This window comes from Tupaia chinensis, unplaced genomic scaffold (assembly GCF_000334495.1).
Source record: "Tupaia chinensis unplaced genomic scaffold, TupChi_1.0 Scaffold138322_1, whole genome shotgun sequence".
NCBI classification, from domain to species: Eukaryota; Metazoa; Chordata; class Mammalia; order Scandentia; family Tupaiidae; genus Tupaia; species Tupaia belangeri.
In genome coordinates this window covers 1,456,642-1,477,992 of record NW_006198219.1, presented here as the reverse complement: position 1 = coordinate 1,477,992, position 21,351 = coordinate 1,456,642, and the positions used below count along the sequence as shown (strand labels likewise).

General features: G+C 38.3%; 1 protein-coding gene across 3 annotated transcripts in view; it reads right to left on the bottom strand.

Annotated features, from left to right (window-relative positions):
• PNPLA8 (patatin like domain 8, phospholipase A2) overlaps positions 1-21,094 on the bottom strand; it is a 46,354-nt gene extending 25,260 nt beyond the window's left edge. The window contains exons 1-5 of one of the 3 annotated variants that reach the window (XM_014592685.2): positions 20,892-21,089; positions 17,846-17,894; positions 16,746-17,760; positions 16,458-16,607; positions 6,360-6,511 (exon numbers count right to left, since the gene is read on the bottom strand). In XM_014592685.2, the coding sequence (XP_014448171.1) occupies positions 6,360-6,511; positions 16,458-16,607; positions 16,746-17,760; positions 17,846-17,850 (1,322 nt within the window). In that variant the 5' untranslated portion in view covers positions 17,851-17,894; positions 20,892-21,089. Of the gene's footprint in view, positions 1-6,359; positions 6,512-16,457; positions 16,608-16,745; positions 17,895-20,891 lie in introns of all 3 variants that reach the window. The other 2 variants (XM_027765408.1, XM_006161130.3) reach the window with 2 other exon arrangements.
• Between the last annotated feature and the right edge of the window lie 257 nt (positions 21,095-21,351).

The following is a 21,351-nucleotide window of genomic DNA, read 5'->3' as shown; positions in this document are numbered from 1 at the left end:
GCTAAAAATTCACGCCAGGCGTGTGTGCGTGCGTGCCCAAGATCCCGAGAGGAGAATGGAGGAGAAGGGATTGCGGCGTGACCATCCCCCCTGGGGGGTGATTTCTCACTTTCTGTCTCTATGTCTCTCTCTGTCTGGCGAGTACACACGCCCTATAGTGAAAACCTCTCAAAAAAAAAACAAAACACTTCCACTTGACAGTTTCTGCATGCCAGATTGGTTTCTTGTCTTACCAAAAAACTGATGACCGACGCATACCTCAGTACACACCTAATTTGATTGTACTTTGTTTTACTGTACTTTGCAAATACCGCATTTTTTAAAAATTGGAGGTTGTAGCAACCCTGCATCTAACAAGTCTATTTGTGCCATTTTTTTTCCAATAGGATGTACTTACTTCATGCCTCTGAAGCTGAAGAAAATTTTGAAGCAACTCAAGGTTGGCTCAGAAGGTTTAAGGAAAGAAGCCAATTCCAAAACAGAAAAGGCAAGGTGAGGCAGCAAGAACACGCAGCAAATTATCATGAACATCTAGCTATGATAACTAGAAGATGGCTATACTAAATGACAAGACTTTCAATGTAGACAAAATAGCCTTATATTAGAAGATGACATTGGGGCCAACAGTGGTGTGGTGATTAAGGTGCTGGACTCCCACGTGACCAACCATGGTTCAAGTCTTGGACCTGGTGGCTTGTTTTCTCACTTGTCTATCTCTAGTCAAATTAAAAATAATAATAATAATAAATAAGATACCATAATGTTATTGGGGCAAATAATATGATAGATCTTTGATAGATAGAGAGGAAAAGTAAAAGCTTCAAAGGACAGGCTGACTCTCTTGTTAGGGGTTGACGCAGTTGGTGATTTGTAAGTTGAAGCCAATGCTCATTTACCATTCTGAAAATCCTAGGGCCCTTTGAAATTATGCTAAATCCACTACTATAGTCTGTGTTCTATAAAAAGAACAACCAAGTTGGATGACAGTACATCTGTTTATGGAATGATTTATTAACTATTTAAAGCCCACCACTGAGAACTACTGCTCAAAAAAATAGATTTCTTTCAAATTATTACTGCTCACTGACAATGTAGTTGGTCACACAAAAGCAGTGATAGACACATACAAGGTGATTAATGTTGTTTTCAGGCCCACTAACATAACATCCATTTTGCAACCCATGTATCAAGGAGTAATCTGGACTTTCAGTTTTACTACTGAAAAAATACATTCCCTCTGACTATAGCTGCCATAAATGGTGATTTTTCTGATGGATCTGGGCAAAGTAAATTAAAAATTTCCTAGAAAAGATTCACCATCCTAGCTATTTTTACGAACATCTGTAACTCATGAGGAGGTAAAACATCAACAATCATAGGGGTTTGGAAGAAGAAGATTCCAACCCTCGCAGATGAGTTTGAGGAATTTAAGAGTTCAGTAGAGGAAGTAACTGCACTTACAATAGAAAGACCAAGAGAACTAGACCTAGCAATGGAGCCTGAAGATGGAACTGAATTACTGTAATCTCAAACTCAAACTTTAAAAGATAAAGGGTAGTTTCTTACAGATGAGCAAAGATAGTGGTTTCTTGTGATGGAACCTACTTCTGGTCAAGATGCTATGAACACTGTTGACATAACAGAAAATTTAGAACATTACAGAAACTTCATCAATAAAGCAGTGGTGGGATTTGAGTACTGATTCTGATTTTGAAAGAAGTTCTAGGCAGGTAAAATGCTGTCCAATAGCATCACAAGCTACAGAGAAGTCTGTTGTAAAACAGTTGAACAATGTATTAAACTTTGTTTTATCTTTAGAAATTGTCACAGTCATCCAAACCTTCAGCAACCACCACTCTGTGATCAGTCAGAGGCATTAACGTAAAGGCATAATTCTCATATCAGAAAAAAGATTTTGATGCTCAGGTGATCATTAACATTATTTACCAATAAGCATTTTTAAATTAAGGTATGTGCATTATGTTTTTAGACATAATGCTCTTGCACACTTTTTAATAGACTACAGCATGGTGCAAACGTAACTTTCTTTTTTAATTGCCAGAAGATGCATACGCTCACCAGAGGTGGTGTGGAAGAGAGAAAGCACCTCCCAATGGGCATGGTCATGCTGTGATCCCTTTCCTCCATTTATCCTTCCCATCAGGATTTTGTGAACGCAGGCACATGTGCATAGTGTGCTTTTCCAAGTTTTAGGGATGTGAACCAGAGTTGGCCATGTAGGATCTGACTCCCAATGCACTTACAGGACTAGCCCTAGGTGTAAGTTTTATATGCACTGAGAAACTAAGTATTTGTGTGTCTTGCTTTATTATCACATTTGCTTTATTCTGGTAGTCTGGAAACAAACCCACAATAGCTCTAAGGTATGTCTGTACTGCATTACTCAGATTCAGAAGCTCCTTTTTATTTACTCATTTTTAAAACTCTCAATAATCTTAGGATGGCCCTGTACACTAGTGGTATATTAATGCTACTGACTGTTCTTTTATAGATTCTTGCCAAAAGCATTAAATATTAGGTGGTTGGGAAAATTATGACATATTTTTCTATTTTTCTATGCAAAAATACATCATGACTTTCCCAACAATCCAATATCATGAAGGCATGTGAAAAGATGAAATACCTTTGGAGGTATAGGCCAATTCTGGATATGTACCATGAGAACAGTTCTTAACACTGGGAGAATATACAAAAACAATGAAAAGATCAATTCACAACATAAGATGTGGGGTAGGTTAAGTCCTGGAATGCAATGGTAGCTAGGAACCACAAAGTAAAATTTAGAGTGCCGAATTCTGTTTTGATAATAGTAATAGAAAGTCACTAGAGAAAGTTGTAAGATCAAAACAGAACACCAAAGATATTTATATTTATATTTATTTATTTATGGCAAGAACTAATATGGCTTTGAGATGTAAGAAAATAAACGGCTCAGGGTCAGCAAGGTGGTATGGTGGTTACAACACTGGACTCCCACATGGCTGTCCTGGACCTGGTGGCTTAAAAATCACACCAGGCACATGTTTGTGCATACTCAAAATCCTGCGTGGGGAGATTTCTTTTTCTTCTCACTCTCTCTGTCTCTCTCCAGCAAGTACATGTGCCTTATGGCAAAAATCTGAAGGAAAAGAAAAGTAAAGAGCTTATAAAAGAGATATTAGGTCATTGGGAAAGTCATGACATATTTTTCTATGCAAAAATGCATCATGACATTACTGATGACCTACATTATTAATTCAAAGTGAAAATGAAGGAAAAAGATAATGCTAGATAAAATGTAATATATTTAACAAGGTGATCTCCATTATCTTATACCAGGATTTTTTTTTTTTTTAAGTACATAGATATTCTCACAAAAGACTTGAAAATAAATTACCACACTCTCTTATTTGAAAGAAAGGAGGGATACAGGTTCTTTCTCTCACAAGCACTCATAACTTACTACTTTCAACTGAAACTTTCCATTCTGGCTGTTTGGTCATATTTCCTTTGACCAGTTTCTTAACAGTAGAATTACTGACATTTTGGGTCAGATAACTCTTTGTCTTGGGGGTGCTATACAGTGCACTGTTAGATGTTTAGAGCAACTAGATGCAAGTGGCCCTCCACCACCAATATTATTGGTAAACACCAACAGTCTCTCCAAACACAGCCAAGGGTCCTTTACAGGACAAGATCACCTCCAGTGGGACTTTACCTTCATCATCCTACCCCAGCTCAAGAATTTCCCAAATGTCCTTACTCCAACTTCTTTCCTGAATAATAAACAACTCTTATTCCGAAAGATCAAATACTTATTCATCGAAGCCACTTATTCACCATCTCTCTCTCACTTTAGCCATCAGAATGTTCTTTACTTTTCTTACTTCTTTCAGATCACTACTTTAACAGTAGTTTTTTTTTTTTTTTTAATTAAGAGAGGTTTTTGCTATAAGGTGTGTAAGCTCACCACAAGACAGAGACAGAGAGATAGAAAGTGAGAAATCACTCCCCCAGGGGGAGATGACCATACCGCAATCCCTTCTCCATTCTCCTATTGGGATCTTGGGCACACACACACACATGTGCCCCAGCGTGAGTTTAAGTCACCAGGTCTGGGACTCGAACCACAGCCAATTACAGCAACATAACCTTTATGTCATCTGCTGGTCCCTAAATATTACTTTTTAAAAAAGCTCTGGTCTTGATCATTGTTTAACCTAGCACTATTATTCCCTATCCCTTTACTTTGCTTCATTTTTCTCTATAGTACCCATTACTACCCAATAATATATTTTAGTTTTTCTAAATTTTTTGTTTTGCTTAATTATCCCCTCTAGAATGCAAGCACCATGAAGACTCAGATTTTGTCTGTTTTGTTTACTTGATGACCCCAGGATTTGTATCAGTGTTTACATCATGGGATACTCAATCAATATTTGTTAGTTCGTTCAATGAGTAACACTATCTGTCCCAATTCCCCTGGACTAATAGCAGCAAGAATTCTTTTAGCTGCTCAGTGGAATTCCCACTCAACTGCCATTCTCATTTAACTGCCACCTACCCTACTTTTTAATCACTTGAAACCAATTCTATGGACCAGAATGATTCTCTCCAATTCATTGTCATTTCATTGCAGAAATCAAACGTATCCTTTCTTACATTATTTCATTTCCCTAAGAAACATCCACCAAGATCTCCTAAAACTTTGTCTTCAGTTGGCTCTTCTTTGACAAATGAACACTTCCTTATGAATACATGTAACCTTATATTTAACATGTCCAAATCAGAACTGTCTCAACACCAATCACTTTCCCTGTCCCTGTAATTCTGTCCAGGTCAGGCACAGTGTTTGCTTACATCCCAAGTGTTCCAGACCTTTCTAGACCTATTTCTACCATATCCAGTCTTGCTTTCCTTCAAAAGTTCTTGTATATCTTTCCTTCTTTCTGCTTCCCACTGCCACCATCTGAGATTAAAACCTTACTGCCTTATGCCTAGAGATTACTAAATAGCCTCCTTTTCTCACTGCTCTTTCCTTCACACTAATGTCAAAGTATAAATGGCTTAGGTGACAAATAGGATTCTGGAATGTAACAAAAAGATAAGAGTAGTACTTGAATATACATGAGAATGATTGGTAAGGCAGGTATACCAACCAGAAAGCAAAGTAAGAGACATAATTTAAAGCTAAGAACAACAGACCAGGAAAGCGCTATCGATCTAACAGATAAGAGTAGAGGTGGCAAAGAACTAGGACCCAAGCTAGAAAACTTAGGGGGAAAGGTTAAAAAAAAAAAAAAAAAAAAAAGGCAAGCCAAAGAACATAAGCAATAAGCAGGGAATAATTATATAAACTAAAACTGAATAAACGCATACGTATGTTCCCAGAGAACTATGGACTGGCTCTGTGGCACAGTGGTAACACACAACTCAAAAGCAGCTGGGGGAAGCCCTGTAGCTTAGTGATTCAGGAAGCTGAATCCCTCATGGTTGACGGAGGTTTGAATCCTGGTTCTGGAGGTCTAAAAAACACCATGCCTGGCACATGCCCCAAATCTCAACAAGATGGAGAAATGGAGAAGAGATTGCAGCATGCCCACAACCCACTGACTACACTCGCCTTCTTTCTAGAGAATTCACATACACCTTCTGTCAACTGAAAAGAAAAAAGAACAAAAACAGAAGTCAGATGCCACATGGCAACTAAGGTTTGAATCTCCTGGCCAAGTGGCCTGCAAGGCACCAGATACACACATGACTGCCCAAGATCTAAAGACCTGGAGAAGTGGAGGATGTGGATCATGGCATGACCAGATCCAATGGAGGGTGCTCATGCCCCCCATTCCTCTTTCACTCTCACGTACTCACAAATGTGCTCTATCAGGAATAAAGTAAAGAAAGTTCAATAGTAAAATTATCTCCTTTTAAAAAAAGAACATGTTATTTCTCATATAGAACCAAAACTGGCATCTCCAAGTGAGAACACAGAAGCCAGGAAGTTACTGGTATAGTCTTCCTTTTCTAAACCATCTAGACTAGTTAATTGCTATATGTGGGTAAGATATATACTATAAAAGAAAGCTAAAATTGTAAAATATTGCCAAGCGTTTAAGAGAATAATGGTAACAAGGTCTTAAACTACTAAAAATACCTGAAAAGACCAAATCAAAACATAAATACTAGATTGAATCAAAATAAAAGGTAATTTAGGTATATGTTAGAATAGCTCTTAGATAGAGCAACTCCACGCTTTGTTCTTAAAATGTTTTATAATGATGTAATTGTATCAAATCAGCTTAGTTTTAATCTCAGAGCTGAACTCTTAAGTTTCTAAAAATCATTTTTTCTAGTCTTACCTTGTTCCTCCACCATCAATTGTGAGAATTCGGATTCCTCTCCCTTTAACTGGATCTACATAACCAATTAAGGCCAACATTTCTCTAACTGCAGCCTGAAGAGTTTCATCTTTGATTTGTCTCAGTCGTAATAGATATGGAATAACTTTTTCCTGTATTGAGAAAAAAGATACTTTGTTGCTTTTGTCAAACAAAGAGTGAAAATGTGTAATTATTTTTAATCACCATATGCAGATCATCACATAAAATTAAGGTGTCAGTGTTCCTCACTTTCTCAATAATCTTGAAAGATTAGTTTTTTTGTTATTGTTGTTTTGTTTTGTTTTGGGGGGGGGAGAGGTTTTCGCTATAGGGCGCGTGCACTCGCCAGACAGACAGAGAGAGACATAGAGAGAGAAAGCCAGAAATCACCCCCCAGGGGGGATGGTCACGCCGCAATCCCTTCTCCTCCATTCTCCTCTCAGGATCTTGGGCACGCACGCACATGCACCCGGCGTGAGTTTTAAGCCACCGGGTCCAGGACGCGAACCACAGTAGACTACGTGGGAGTCCAGCAACATAGCCATTACGCTAACTGCTGGTTCCCGAAAGATTAATTTTTGATACATTAATCTCAGCTAATATCTAGGATGTACCAGTCTTAACTTTGAGGACAAAAATTAATCTCATGTAAATATTTTCTTTAAAAGGAACAATGTTGGGGCCAGCAGATGGCAGAGCAGTTACATTGCTGTACTCCCACATGGCTGAATACGGTTCAAGTCCCAGGCGTGTTGGCTTGAAAAATCATACCAGGGATCAGCAGTTAGCATAATGGTTATATTGTTGAACTCCCATGTAGTCGACCATGGTTCAAGTCTTGGACCCGGTGGCTTAAACTCACGCTGGGCACATATGTGTACATGCCCAAGATCCCAAGAGGAGAATGGAGAAGAAAGGATTGTGGTGTGGCCATCCCCCTGGGAGGTGATTTCACACTTTCTGTCTCTCTGTCTCTCTGGCGAGCACATGCGCCCTATGGCAAAAAAAAACTCTTTTTTTTTAAAAAAAAAAAAAAATCAGGGAACCAGCAGTTAGCGTAATGGCTATGTCGCTGGACTCCCACGTAGACGACTGCGGTGCATGTCCCGGACCCGGTGGCTTAAAACTCACGCCGGGCGTGTGTGCGTGCGTGCCCAAGATCCCGAGAGGAGAATGGAGGAGAAGGGATTGCGGCGTGACCATCCCCCCTGGGGGGTGATTTCTGGCTTTCTCTCTCTATGTCTCTGTCTGTCTGGCGAGCGCACGCGCCCTACAGTGAAAATCTCTCCAAAAACAAAAAAAAATCACGCTAGGTGCTTGTGCATGCATGCCCAAGATTCCGGGAGGATAATGGAAAAGGGATTGAGTTGTGCCCTCTAGGGGATGATTTCTCACTTTCCCTCTCACTATCACTGTCTCTCTTTCTCAGGTAAGCACATGCACCCTAAGTAAAAAACCTCTTAAAAAATAAAAGGAATAATACTTAGGGGCCAGCAGGTGGCATGATAGTGCTTGAGGCTCTGGACTGCCACATGGCCGATCGCAGTTCAAGTCCCAGACCTAGCAGCTTGCTTTTCCTCTCTCTTTTTCTCTCATTTTCTCTCGTGAGCACACATGCCCTATAGCAAATAATAATAATAATAATAAATAAGATTAAATAATTATCTTAAAAAGAGAACAAAGCTTAATAATGAATTTGCTTAACACAAGTTTACGAAGTATCGATTGATAGAAGAAAAGGTTACCATATAAATTTTACACAATATTCTTTCCAAATTCCTAACATTAAGAGAATAAAATTGCTTCATAGTAATTAATGGAAATTAAACTCTTTTTAAAAGAAAAACAAACCATCTGTGTACGTTACATATGGGACACAAGGAGACCTCATAGTGGAATATACACAAATGTAATGAGTAAGGAGGTGGAAAGTAAAAACTGACCACTGTAATTAAATACAGTGGTTTACATAAACCTGGATCTTCAAGATTCTAAGTGGTCAACTTCATACTGAATTTAAGTTCCAGGGTTCTGTGTCAAACCCATCAAAGATACATGGTCAATCTTCCAGGCTTAAGGGAATGGTTCCAATGTATTATTCATTTTGTTTCTTTTCTATGATCAATCAAACCTGAAATACCATTGGTCTATATTCTTTTCCTTTTTTTCCCCTGAGTATTGTCAAGCCCGGCTCCACTTGAACTTGAACAATGATGGAGAACAGAAACGCAAATTTCCATTTGTGGTTAGGATGGAACGGTCTGTTAGAAATCACTGTTCATGCCAAGAACAACAAGGAAAGCTTCATAAAGTACAAGACAAGCACCATCTGTTTAACGGCATCAGAGAACTACTGAAGCAATCAGAGGCACTGAGCATCTGGAGAGGAGATACTGCAGGAGAGTAAGCTGGGAAGCTACGGTTTTTCTTCCACTGGGGCGTTGCTGATTCTGGAAAAAGCAAAAGATCAAAAATGGGACTTGCTCAGACAGAGGACCACAAATGGAGGACAGAGATGCTAGCTGAGCATCTTGAGCCTCATGGGATTGGTGTGACAAAACTGAAGATCTGAGGGGCTACAATCATAAGGTTAATTTGCCCTAAGCCATTTGCTGGATTCTGAAATGATAAGGTATGGAAGACTATAAATCTAAGCTGAAGACCTCTAAAAATGATTTTTTTCGGGGGGATATTCTTGAGGTTTTAGGACCCAATACAGTGCTGGTAATGAATACACCAGATTGTCAACTGAAAGTCCTGGCAGAATATGTACTAAAAACAGGACAAACTAGAGGTCTTCCCTGGTCACAACCCAGCTTTGACTCAGCTCTTACTCTAACTGAATTATGGTTATTGATACCCCACTCTATATGCCAAACAAGGAATAAATAAATAGTATAGAAAAAGGAATTAATGGGACCAGCAGTTAGTGTAATGGCTATGTTGCTAGACTCCCACGTAGTCGACCGTGGTTCAAGTCCTAGACCTAGTGGCTTAAACTCACGCTGGACCATGTGCATGCGTGCCCAAGATCCTGAGAGGAGAATAAGGGAAAAGAGATTGTGGCATGGCCATCTCCCCGGGGGGTGATTTCTCACTTTATGTCTCTCTGTCTGTCTCTCTCTGTATTTCTGGCAAACGCACGCACTCTACAGCAAAAACCTCTCAAAAAAAAGAAAAAAAAAAAGAAATTATCTGATGTAATATGTATCTTATTCAGTTCTTTCTGTTCACAATGTACAACATCCTGAAAAGTTATAATGCATATTATATAATCACTACCGAATGACCAAAATCAAGGGATATTTGATATTATATCGTTATATTACACATTTCTATTATAATTAGCAATAAAGGATGCTAAAACAAAAATAATAAAAATTATAGCCCAACAGGTGGCATGGTGGCTAAGGTACTGGACCTCGCACAGCTGACTGCTCAGTTCAACTCCTGGACCCAGCAGCTTGAAAAGCATGCTGGGCACATGCTTAAAATCCAGAAAGGAGAATGGAGGGAAAGGGACTGCAGTGTGTCCACCTCCCCAATAGGTGATCTCTCACTTTCCCCTTTCTCACTGCCTCTGTCTCTCTGGTAAGGATATGTAACACCCACAATTAAATAATTTTAAATGCTGAGGGAAAATAAAATGACTCAAGAAATGTAAGACTATATCATAGTCATGGCTTGGGAGACTCAATTCATCCTTAACTGTTCTAAACATACATGGAACATATATCATACATACAATATGATTTTTCTTCTTTACTTTTTCAATTTTTGGTAGATAAGCAGATTCTAAAATTTTTACATAAATACATGTTAAAAAAAGCAAACTGTTGGGACGAGCCGATGGTGTAATGTTACATCGTTAGACTCCCACATAGTTGACCATGGTTTGAGTCCCAGAGACAGTGGCTTAGAACTCACACCATGCGCGTGCGCATACACATCCAAAATCCTCAGAGGAGAATGGAGGAGAAAGGATCATGGCATGGCCATTCCTCCTAGGGGGGGAGAGTGATTCCTCACTTTCTGTCTCTCTGGAGAGCAGGTGCACCCTACAACAAAAATCTCTCTAAAATAAAATTTTAAAAATTAGAAGAATAGCAAAGTGGGCACCAGCAGATGACGTAATGGCTACATCGTTGGACTCCCATGTAGTCGATCGCGGTTCAAGTCCCGGACCCAGTGGCTTAAACTCATGCCCAAGATCCAGAGAGGAGAATGGAAGAGAAGGGATTATGGCATGACCATTCCCCCTGGGGGTGATTTCTTGCTTTCTATCTCTCCGTCTTTCTGACAAGCACACATGACCTATAGCAAAAAACCTCTCCCCCCACAAAAAAAAAAAAGAAAAAAAAGAATAGCAAGCGAATATTAAGAGGAAGAACAAAATTGAAAGATTTATCCTACCAGATATTAAGTTAATTATAAAGCTATAATAACTTAGGCAGTGCAATAGTAGGATGCAGGGACAAATAAACCAATGGAACAAAATACAGTGTCCAGAAACAGACCCATATACAATCACCTGACCATTAGTCAAAAGTTGTGATACATTCAGCATTTACAAAAAGAGGGAGAAAAGAACCATAGATTGATAGGTATTTTTTGCTATAAGCCACGTGCACTTGCCAGAGAGAAAGTAAAGTGAAAAAGTATGCCCCAGGGGAAGGTCATGCCACAATCCCTTCTCCATTCTCCTGTCAGGATTTGGAGTACAACTGCAGGTGCCTGGCATGTATGTCTTTCAAGCCACCAGACTGTGTAGGTGGCCATGTGCGAATCTGCCATCTTAACCACCATGCCATTAGTGCCCAATAATGGTATTTTTAAATTTTTTTAGTTTGCTATAGAGCATGTGTGCTTGCTGGAGAGAGACAGAGGGGGAAAGTGAGAAATCACTCCACAGGAGGAATGGCCGTGCCACAATCCCTTTTCCTCCATGCTCTTCTCAGGATTTGGGGAATGCACGCACAAGTGCCTGGCATGTTTCTGAGGCTGCCAGGTCCAGGACTCGAACTGCACAGTTGGCCATGTGGGATCCAGCCACCTTAACCTCCATGCTGTCTGATGGCCTAATATTTTTTTAAATAGTGCAAAAAATTCATGTTATCATGAATTAAAACAATTTATATTAAAGCAATACAAACACCTTACTTTGAAAGTTGGTGACTAAATAGAAATTATTTCTCTTACTTTTCCTATAAAATTTGCCTTTGAGACTATCTAGATAGCTTAAGTTACATAAGAATATCAATTAGAATGTAGAAAGAGTGAAAGAACTGGAAAGGCATCCTTCTACAACCCTAATTAAATGACTAATTTTAAATATGATTTGATTAATGGTTGATGGGATAATAGTTCTCTCTAACTGTCCAATGAAGAGCAGTCTGTCATCTCTCACCCAGGGGTGTCCTCAGCATTACTAATGATTGTTCACCGGTTATTACAGGTGTTCTGACATGATGTATTATGAGGCACGTATCATTATCTACCAATGCACTCTAACAAGGAAATGTCTAGCTCAATAAAGCCTTTATATTTAAACTCCAGTGATCAGGGAACAAAAGGAAAGAGGAATACAATGACTAACATCAGTAAGGAGGAACCTAGGTAAATCCAGAAAGGAAGTTCTAGTTAACCAACAAAGTCAACTTTAACTAGTCAGTTTTGAAGGTGGGGATAAAAAAGCAGTCGTGAAGATGGATTGTAATATAATATAAATGACTTGTAGATTAATAATCCTCATGCAATGTGTGGTCTAGATTAGACTCCAGTTTAGAGTTATTTTGGAAGTTCATTTGATATGCATAAGCTTAGAACAATTTCTAGACGAATGCTGTAGCAGACATTACTAATGTTCACCAATCCCAGTTTGGTTCTTCTTCTAAGCACACAGAAGGCTGTACTTCTCAGGCCCATGGGCATGAGAAATAGGGTATGATAAAATAAACCTATTATTTTTCGCTAGAACACTCTTACCCTGTCCCCCACAAGTGACTTAGCATACATGAGAAATAAACTTCTGTTAAGTCACTGAGATTCTGGTGGTGTTTGTTACTAAGGATAACTCTTGTCTAATAAAAATAAACCCTAGTATGCTATACTTGTTATCTGAGCGTGGTAGAACTATCAATATGTATGTATATATATTTTTTTCTTTTCTTTTCTACAATGTTCATGTGTTGCCCTTTCTTTAAAACAATAAAAAGTTTGTTTGTTTTTAATTTAAACTTATAATGAAAGACTGAATGGTAGTGGAGCAGTAAAATTTCCACATGAGAAGGTCCCCGGTTAATGGCTAGAGACCTCCCTGAGTACACAGGGCAAATGTGTACCCATGATCCAGGGCTGGCTGAAGCTGGCATGAATCATGGTGTCAAGGTCATATGGGAATGCTATTTCTCTCTCTCTGATAAAAGAAATAAATAAACTTAAAAAATATATCTATACATATATATATAGTGAGGGACCACCTTTATACCAGCAAATTAAAAATGATTTAAGAGAATTTCCTAAATGTGGCTGCTATAAATGCTGGCTCTGTCGCCTAGTGGTTAAGGCAGCTGAATCCCATATGACCATGTGGTTCAAATCCTGGCCTTGGCAGCTTGAAAAACACACTGGGAGGCCAGCAGGTGGCACAATGGTTAAGATACTAGATTCCCACATGGCTAATAGCCATTCAAGTCCAGGACCCAGCAGCTTGAAAAAAATCACGCTGGGTGCGTGTGTGTGCATGCCCAAAATCCTGAGAGGAGAATGGAGAAGGGACTGTGGTGTGGCAATCCCTCCAAAGGATTTTTCACTGTCTCTCTCTGTCTGCCTCTCTATAGCAAGCGCATGTGCCCTAAGGCAAAAACCTAAAAAAGAAAGAAAGAAAGAAAGAAAGAAAGAAAGAAAGAAAGAAAGAAAGAAAGAAAGAAAGAGAAAGAACGGACGGACGAACAGACGAACGGACACACTAGGCACATATGTACACATGCCCAAAAGCTGAACAGGTCTGAGAAATGGAGAAGGGAATGTGGCATGGCCCATTGGAAGGTGTGATTTCTCCATTTCCCTCTTTGTCTCTCTGGTAAGTACAAGTGTCCTCTGGCAAATTAAAAAATAAGAAAAAAAGGCAACACACAAAGGAAATGTACACAAAAGAAAAAACTTGTTTAAGTATCAAAGATAGTTCTCTAAAAATGGCCACCATAAATATGATACACACATTTAAAAGGTAAAATTCATATAGACATTTTATAACAAACAATTCTAACGTTTTTTTTAAATAAAATCAATTCTTTATAATAACAAAAGCTTAACTAGGAAAGTTCACATGAAAGAATACATACCAGCATGTCTTAATTACTTTATCCAGTTCATTATTGTTTAATGCTTATTATTAAGGGAAAGGGAAACAACTTTCTTACAACTATGTAGATTTTTCATTCTAATTTGGTCTGAATATATATTACTATACTGCACTTACTGAAGGGTCCTGAGGGATTAGTTACCCAAAATAAAGTACTCAAAGTTTAGGGACCAGCAGGTGGCATAGTGGTTACATCATTGGACTCCCACATGGTCGATTGCAGTTCGAGTCCTGGACTTGATGACTTCAAACTCACACTGGGCACACACATGTGTGTGTGTGTGCTCAAGATCCCAGGAGGAGAAGGGAATGTGGCATGATCATCCCCTGGGGGGGAGGGTGATTTCTCACTTTGTCACTCTATCTGTCTCTGGTGAGCACACTGACCCTAAAGCAAAAAAATCTCTCTCGAAAAGAAAGAGTACTCAAAAGTCTCACTTAGCAAGACTACTCATAACAGACTAAATCTGAAAACTACTGAGAAATGCATGGAAAGTACATTGAATAAATTGTGATACTTTCACACCATAAAACATAAAAGCAATGAGAATGAGTGATTTATAACTACCTATAACAATGTAAATGATTCCTACCAACATGTTGAGCGAAAGAATCAAACTACACAATAGTTAAGATAACAGATAAAAACAGGGGAAACTGGGGAAACTGATGCATGATTACCTTTTTTTAGGAGATATGACCGAAAGGCTTTGTGAAGCATTGGTCATGTTTTTTCATCTGGGTGCTGATTACATAGGATGTGCAATTTGTGAAGTTTACAGAACTTTATGCTTACAAAAATAATATATTTGAATAAAATGTTTTTTATTTAATGTGCTATGGTCTGAATGTTGGTGTTACCCCTAAATTTCAGGTAGAAACCCAGTACTCAGGGACCAGCAGTTGGCATAATGGCTATGTTGCTGGACTCCCATATTGTCGACTGTGGTTCGAGTCCCAAGCCCGGTGGCTTAAACTCACACTGGGCACATGTGTGTGCATGCCTAAGACCCAGAGAGGAGAATGAAGAAGGTATTGCAGCGTGGCCATCTCCCCTGGGGAGTGATTTCTGGCTTTCTGTCTCTCTGTCTCTCTCTGTCTTTCTGGTGACTGCACATGTCCTATAGCAAAAACTGCCCCCCTCCCCCAAAGAAAACCTCATACTAGATGAGACAGTACTAAGAGGTGAAGCCTGTTGGGAAGTGATTAAGTCATGAGGGTTCTGCCTCAGGAATAAGATTAGTGTCCTTGCCAAAGAGGTGTGAAAGGAGCTTCCATGCCCATTCTTCATGTGAATATGCCTTTGGAAGCCACCATTTGTGAGGAACTCATCAGACACTGAATCTGGCAGCACCATGGACTGAATCTGGCAGCACCATGGACTTCCCATTCTCTAGACTGAGAAAAATAAACTCGTTTATAAATTTCCTAGTCTAAACTATTTTGTTATAGCAGCCTAAATGAGCCAGAACAGTATGGAATTCTACTTTAGATGTTTTCAGTATATCACCGAAATGTAAAATATACTTGAAATCACATATATATATTTTTAAGAATTTATTTTTCAGGTAAGAAATTATATAAATATGAAAGATAACCTCAAATTTTAGAAGCACAAAATACTGAAGCTTATATATCATAACATATCTGTTATATAACATAAAAACTTAAGATAGGCTACATTATTTGAAGGCATGGAATTTTTTAGCAAGGTGATTGTAAAAAGTAGAATGAATGTAAACTAAGTTAACTTACAGTTTTCAGAATGACAAGCTAAAAATAAGCACTAATAGATTTCTAATGGGATTCTGATATGTATTTTCAAACTGTTCACTAAATATTATAAATAATAGTATAGATGTGATGAGACTTAACTACATTTCTCTTTTATTTAATATATTCACTTCTAGGGGTAGGTAGCATAGTAGTTAAGGTACTGGACTCCCATGTGGTCAACCATGGTTTGTGTCCCAGACCTGGTGGCTTGAAACTCACACCAGGCAAATGTATGAGTGAGTGCCCAAAATTCTGAGAGGAGAATAGAGTAGGGATTGTGGTGTGGCCATCTCCCCCAGGGGGGTAACTTCTTGCTTTTTGTCTCTCTGCCAAATACACATGCCCTAAGCAAAAATCTCTCTACAACAAAATAGTTACAAAGTATAAATATCTATACCATAATTAAGAAAAATCTGGTATTTGTCTTCCATTTCATAAATATTTAATCTCAAAGTACAGATATTAGTACTAATAATACAACCTATATCACATAAGAAAGATCAATTATCATAATGTATATTACACAATAAATGTGGCAATTACTGAATGTATGTCAAATGTATAATAAAAATTACCAGGACCAGCAGTTAGTGTAATGGCTATGTCACTGGACTCCCACATAGTCGACCGCAGTTCGAGTCCCAGACCCAGTGACTTAAACTCATGCCAGGCATGTGTGCGTGTGTGCCCAAGATCCCAAGAGGAGAATAGAGGAGAAGAGATTGCAGCGTGGTCATACACCCTGGCGGTGGTGATTTCTCACTTTCTGTCTCTCTCTGTCTTTCTGGCAGGCACATGTGCCCTATAGCAAAAAAATTCTCTGAAAAAAAAAATTACTAAAAAATGCAAATTAAAAATGAAAGGCTTTTTACTTTCTCCATATTAGGTTTATTAGTATTTTTATTTCAAGATAAAACCAAATTAGATAAATAAATTACCTTGACAGCCACTCCTTTTCCTTCAGGGAATTCTAGAAGATGAAAAGTCAGTTCTTCAACTCTAGTAATGCAGAGTTTTGGGTCAGTTGTTCTTCTTAATGCCTGAACTAATGCCCGTGTTCTATTATCAATACTCACTCTTGCAATAATCTATAAAGACGTAATAAATAAATATGATTAGATTATGAAACAGAAAGGCTAAAATTTTTTAGGTACCATTAGGAAATGAAAATTACAAACTTGACGAAAATTAATACATCTTAAAGCCACCCTGAATGCCAAACTTGCCTTTTCTCGCTGAAGAGATAAATGCTTTTTCTCTTCTGCATGTTTGTCCTTACTGATAGCCTGCTCAGTTTTTGTAGGTTCTTCCTGTTCTTCTGGTTGACTCTTTGACTCATACTTTAATTTAGGAACAAGTCCACCAATGTAACCACCTACTAAGGCTTGTACACCTTCAGTGGGACGAGAAAGAAAGTTAGCAATGCTCTGCTTAGTAGATACTGGAAGAACTTCTGGCATCCCACTAGGACTTGCAACCTTGTCCACAGTATCCAAAGATGATTCTGAGCCTGGCTTATCAGAAACGATGGCAGGATCTGGAGAACTGGATTTAACTTCTTCAATCTTTTTAGCTTCAAGTTCTGATTTGTCTTGGAAATCTTTATTTTCCTTATTTTGAGACATTTTTTCCTCACGTTTGAAGTATGAATTAATATGATTTGATAAAAAATAGAATGACTCACCAAATTTTGTGGTTAAACTATTTGTATAATGAAAAAGGCTTTGTTTACCTATATCTTCTTCTTTATCTGTAACGTGACTTTTCTCTTCTGGAAAAGAATTCTTTTTAGCAGATTTGTCACTGTATTTTTTCAGGGATTTGATGGCTTCTTTAATGTTTCTCTGTTTTAACCAGCCACTGTCTGATACTCTTCTCAGTATTCGAGAACTTGGCTTAAATTGAGCTAAACGTGAAATCATTTCATTCTGACTACCAAAAACAGCCTTTGAAACAGAGTTCAAAGTACTTTTAATTCGGGACATACGAATGCTCACTTTTGTAAGTCCTTTGGGAGCAGAAGTGCTAAGTTTCAAAATTCCAATATGTAAACCATGGTTGCTTGGAGAGTAACAGTGCTTATTACAAGACCGTGTTTCACTTTTGGCCCATTTACATCTTATTTTACTTGTATGAAAACCTCTCTGTAGACTGATGTGGCTTATCCTCCAGTAATGTTTAGGTGAGTACAAGAAATGCAGTTGCTTGCTTCTCTGCTTCCCACAAAGAATTCTTGCATTACTAAGGAAGTAAATATATATATCTACAGTCAAATTAATAGACATAACTTAAAAGAAAATCTATTTTCTATATGACATATTCTCACTTCATTCCTGAATGCTTCACTTAAGAAATGCCATAATTCATGGTCTTACCTGAAATAACAAGAAAAATAAAATTAGGATTCCAGTTAAAATTGAAACTGGGCATACACAAAACAAATGACTATTTGAACTAGGTTCAGCAAGTTGTCTCAGAAAGAGAGAGCAGAATACCAGGTCATTGAAAAAGTCATGACGCATTTTTACATAGCAATATATGTTATGACTTTTCCAAAAAACCCAATACATTTTCACTATGGAGGATTTAGATGTCATTTTACTCCAATAAAAAATACTGGATCTTTCAGTATAGAAGTGGATGGAAAAGAAATGAACAGTAGGATGTTTAGGGGAAAAAACTAAATTAGGGATGTTTCCTGATAGATAACTCTTCCTACGACATGTAACTTAATATGCAATTTAGAGTCTGTGCTGTTTTTTCTTGCTTATCATTAAAAGTCTTGACTAGTTTATGTGACACTAGACTTTAAGTTCTTTGAATACAAGGGTGAAGTTTTAAACTTCATTCAATGCAAACATCATTTATGGACTACTTAATCTATACCAGACATAGTGCTAAATGCTGTCAACACCAAGAAACAGGATACTAAAGGACTTCCAATTTATAGCTGGTGATAAACATGAGGAGATTTCACTGTCTAATAAGTACCTGCTAAATCAAACAAGTCAGTGTAGAAGAAATTACAGGTAACATTTAATATACAAGGAGTTAATAACTACAATACAAAAAGAACGGAACATATAAGAAGAGGAGAGAATAATCCAATTTTAAAAAAGGGGTGGAGTAACATGAATAGGCCAGTCCCTGAAAAATAAATGTGAACAATTATGAAAACATACTTCACTGTATTTTTTAAGATGCCATCAAAATACTTTGTTCTTTCAATTGGTAAAAATGTAAACAACAGATAATATCTATTATTGATAAAAGGCTGGGAAATCGGACATTTGAAAAGTGGATTATTTAACAGTATCTGAGGGAATTTTAAATGCTATAAAAATTTTAGAAGGACATATTCTTTTTTTTTTTGGAGAGATTTTCACTGTAGGGCGCATGCGCTTGCCAGACAGACAGAGAGAGCCACCGGGTCTGGGACACGAACCGCAGTGGACTATGTGGGAGTCCAGTGACATAGCCATTACGCTAACTGCTGGTTCCCGAAGGGCATATTCTTTCACCAGCTATCCCATTATCAAGAATTTATCCTACAGGGAACCAGCAGTTAGCGTAATGCCTATGTCGCTGGACTCCCACGTACTCGACTGTGGTTCGCATCCCGGATCCAGTGGCTTAAAACTCACGCTGGACGCGTGTGCATGCGTGCCCAAGATCCCGAGAGGAGAATGGAGGAGAAGGGATTGCGGCGTGACCATCCCCCCTTGGGGGGTGATTTCTGGCTTTCTGTCTCTGTCTCTGTCTGGCGAGCACATGCGCCCTATAGCGAAAACCTCTCCAAAAAAAAAAAAAAAAAGTATCCTACAGAAAAACTTGCGTAAGAGTGCCAAGAAACATACAGTATATGCATTACCTGCAGCATTGCTTCAAAGAACCTGAATGGTGATTGAGAAATTGCTAGAGATAAGAGTAGATATAAGTCTGAGAGTTTAAAAAGAAAAAGGAATACTAGGAGGGAGACAATTTAATGAGAGAAAAGCGAAAAAAAAATTTGATTTACAGTTGGTTTATGTGTGACACAACAACAGAGGGGCAGCTGAAGTCACAGAATGCATGGATTTAAAAAGTATACCTTATAGTAATAATACGTAAATATTTTGGTATCATGTGGAAGCTGATAAAATCTCTTCTTCAAAACTGCTCATTTGAAAATCTATGCTGTATTTTCTTTTTTTTTTAAGAATTATTTTATTTAACTGTATTTATTTATTTTAATTTGACCAGGGAGAGAGAGAGAGAAAGAAAGCACGCAAGCCACCAGGTCCGGGACTCGAACTGTGGTCGGCCATGTGGGAATCCAGCGTCCTTAACCACCACACCACCTGCTGGCCCACTATGCTGTATTTTCTATGACTTTTCTGAATATTCACATACCTATTAAATTACAATATTACTTGGGTTTCAAATGTTAAACTGGTTTAGAGAGAACATGGGTTGAGCCTTGAATACTACTCAGAATTAGAAAAAAGCTTTCCAGAGAACAAAAAAGCATAGGAGGAAAGATATACTGAAAGAAATTAGGACACTGAAACCCAATACGGGGGTAAATTTTAAAATGTAATGAATAATGAGCAGAATAAAATACATAAGAGGAGAGAAAAAGATTAGAACTAAGAAATAACAGATCAGGAAAATGTCTAGGGCTAAGAGTTTTAACTCTGACCTTTTACAACAAGTACATGCCCCACAAGTGAAGCAATATGCATGTTTTAGCACAATCCCTAAGAACTCAAAGTACAAACTGTTTGTTTCAACTCTGTATAGTAAACAACTGAATATATGAACTAGTGAAACTTACTCTTTCATAAACATCACTCAATAAATGAGCAGTCTTACCAGATTTTAATTTAGATCTTATACAGAAACAGAATAACAAAATCATTGAGAAAAACTATGGCTAATATTTAAGTACAACTAATTTACATAAACAATTTAACTATAATTTAGCAATACTAGGTTTGATACAACTGTCTCACAGGAAGCATAAGCTCTCAGTTTAACATATTTTTATAAAATCTAGGATTTTAAAAGCCTTAATACCTCACTGTTTTAAAGACATTTTTCTTGATACTGTGAAACATACTTTTGTAATTTTTGAAATATCAACAATTAGAACTGCAGAACCAGGATACAACTGTTAATGGAAATAAAACCAGTACTTTAAATGGGACTATGACAGTCCCTTATGTCACACGTCTTCCAAGTTTTTCCTAGGAGTCACCGCTTTTCCTTAGAAGGTATCACTGTATTAGGCGTGGCAATGAGGTTCCTCCCAGCATAATGACAGAAATGACACGGGGATAGGAAGCACTACAGCACAATGATTCACACAGCTTTATCTTTAAAGTACACACCTGAATCTGCCTGAACAACAGCAGAGAGAGAATCAAATATAGGTGAGCTTAAAAGCAACTCGCTGATAAATAAAAACACGAAGCAGCGGAACCACCAGGAGCACAGTGACAATCGAGAAGGATGCAGACTGGGGAAAGTGCGTTGAGAGCCATCAGTGAACTACCCGAGAACACTACAACCTAGAATGCAGAAAGACTTGGAAAACTGGGCTGGGAATCTTGGGGGTGGGACAGGAAGCGCAGGGCGGGACCACAGAAACCCAAACAGTTTGTGCAGAACCTACAGGCGTGGCGGCGCTGCGCACCAATCAAACCCAATACCCGCCGGTTCCTTCCATTGCCCGGTCGCCTGGGGGAGCCTCGGTCCTCGGCCCTCAGTCTCGCCAACGAACTATTCTGGAAATGCCCTCAAAAAAGAGGACGCCCAGACAGTCGGACAAGTACCAGGAGCCACCAGCCT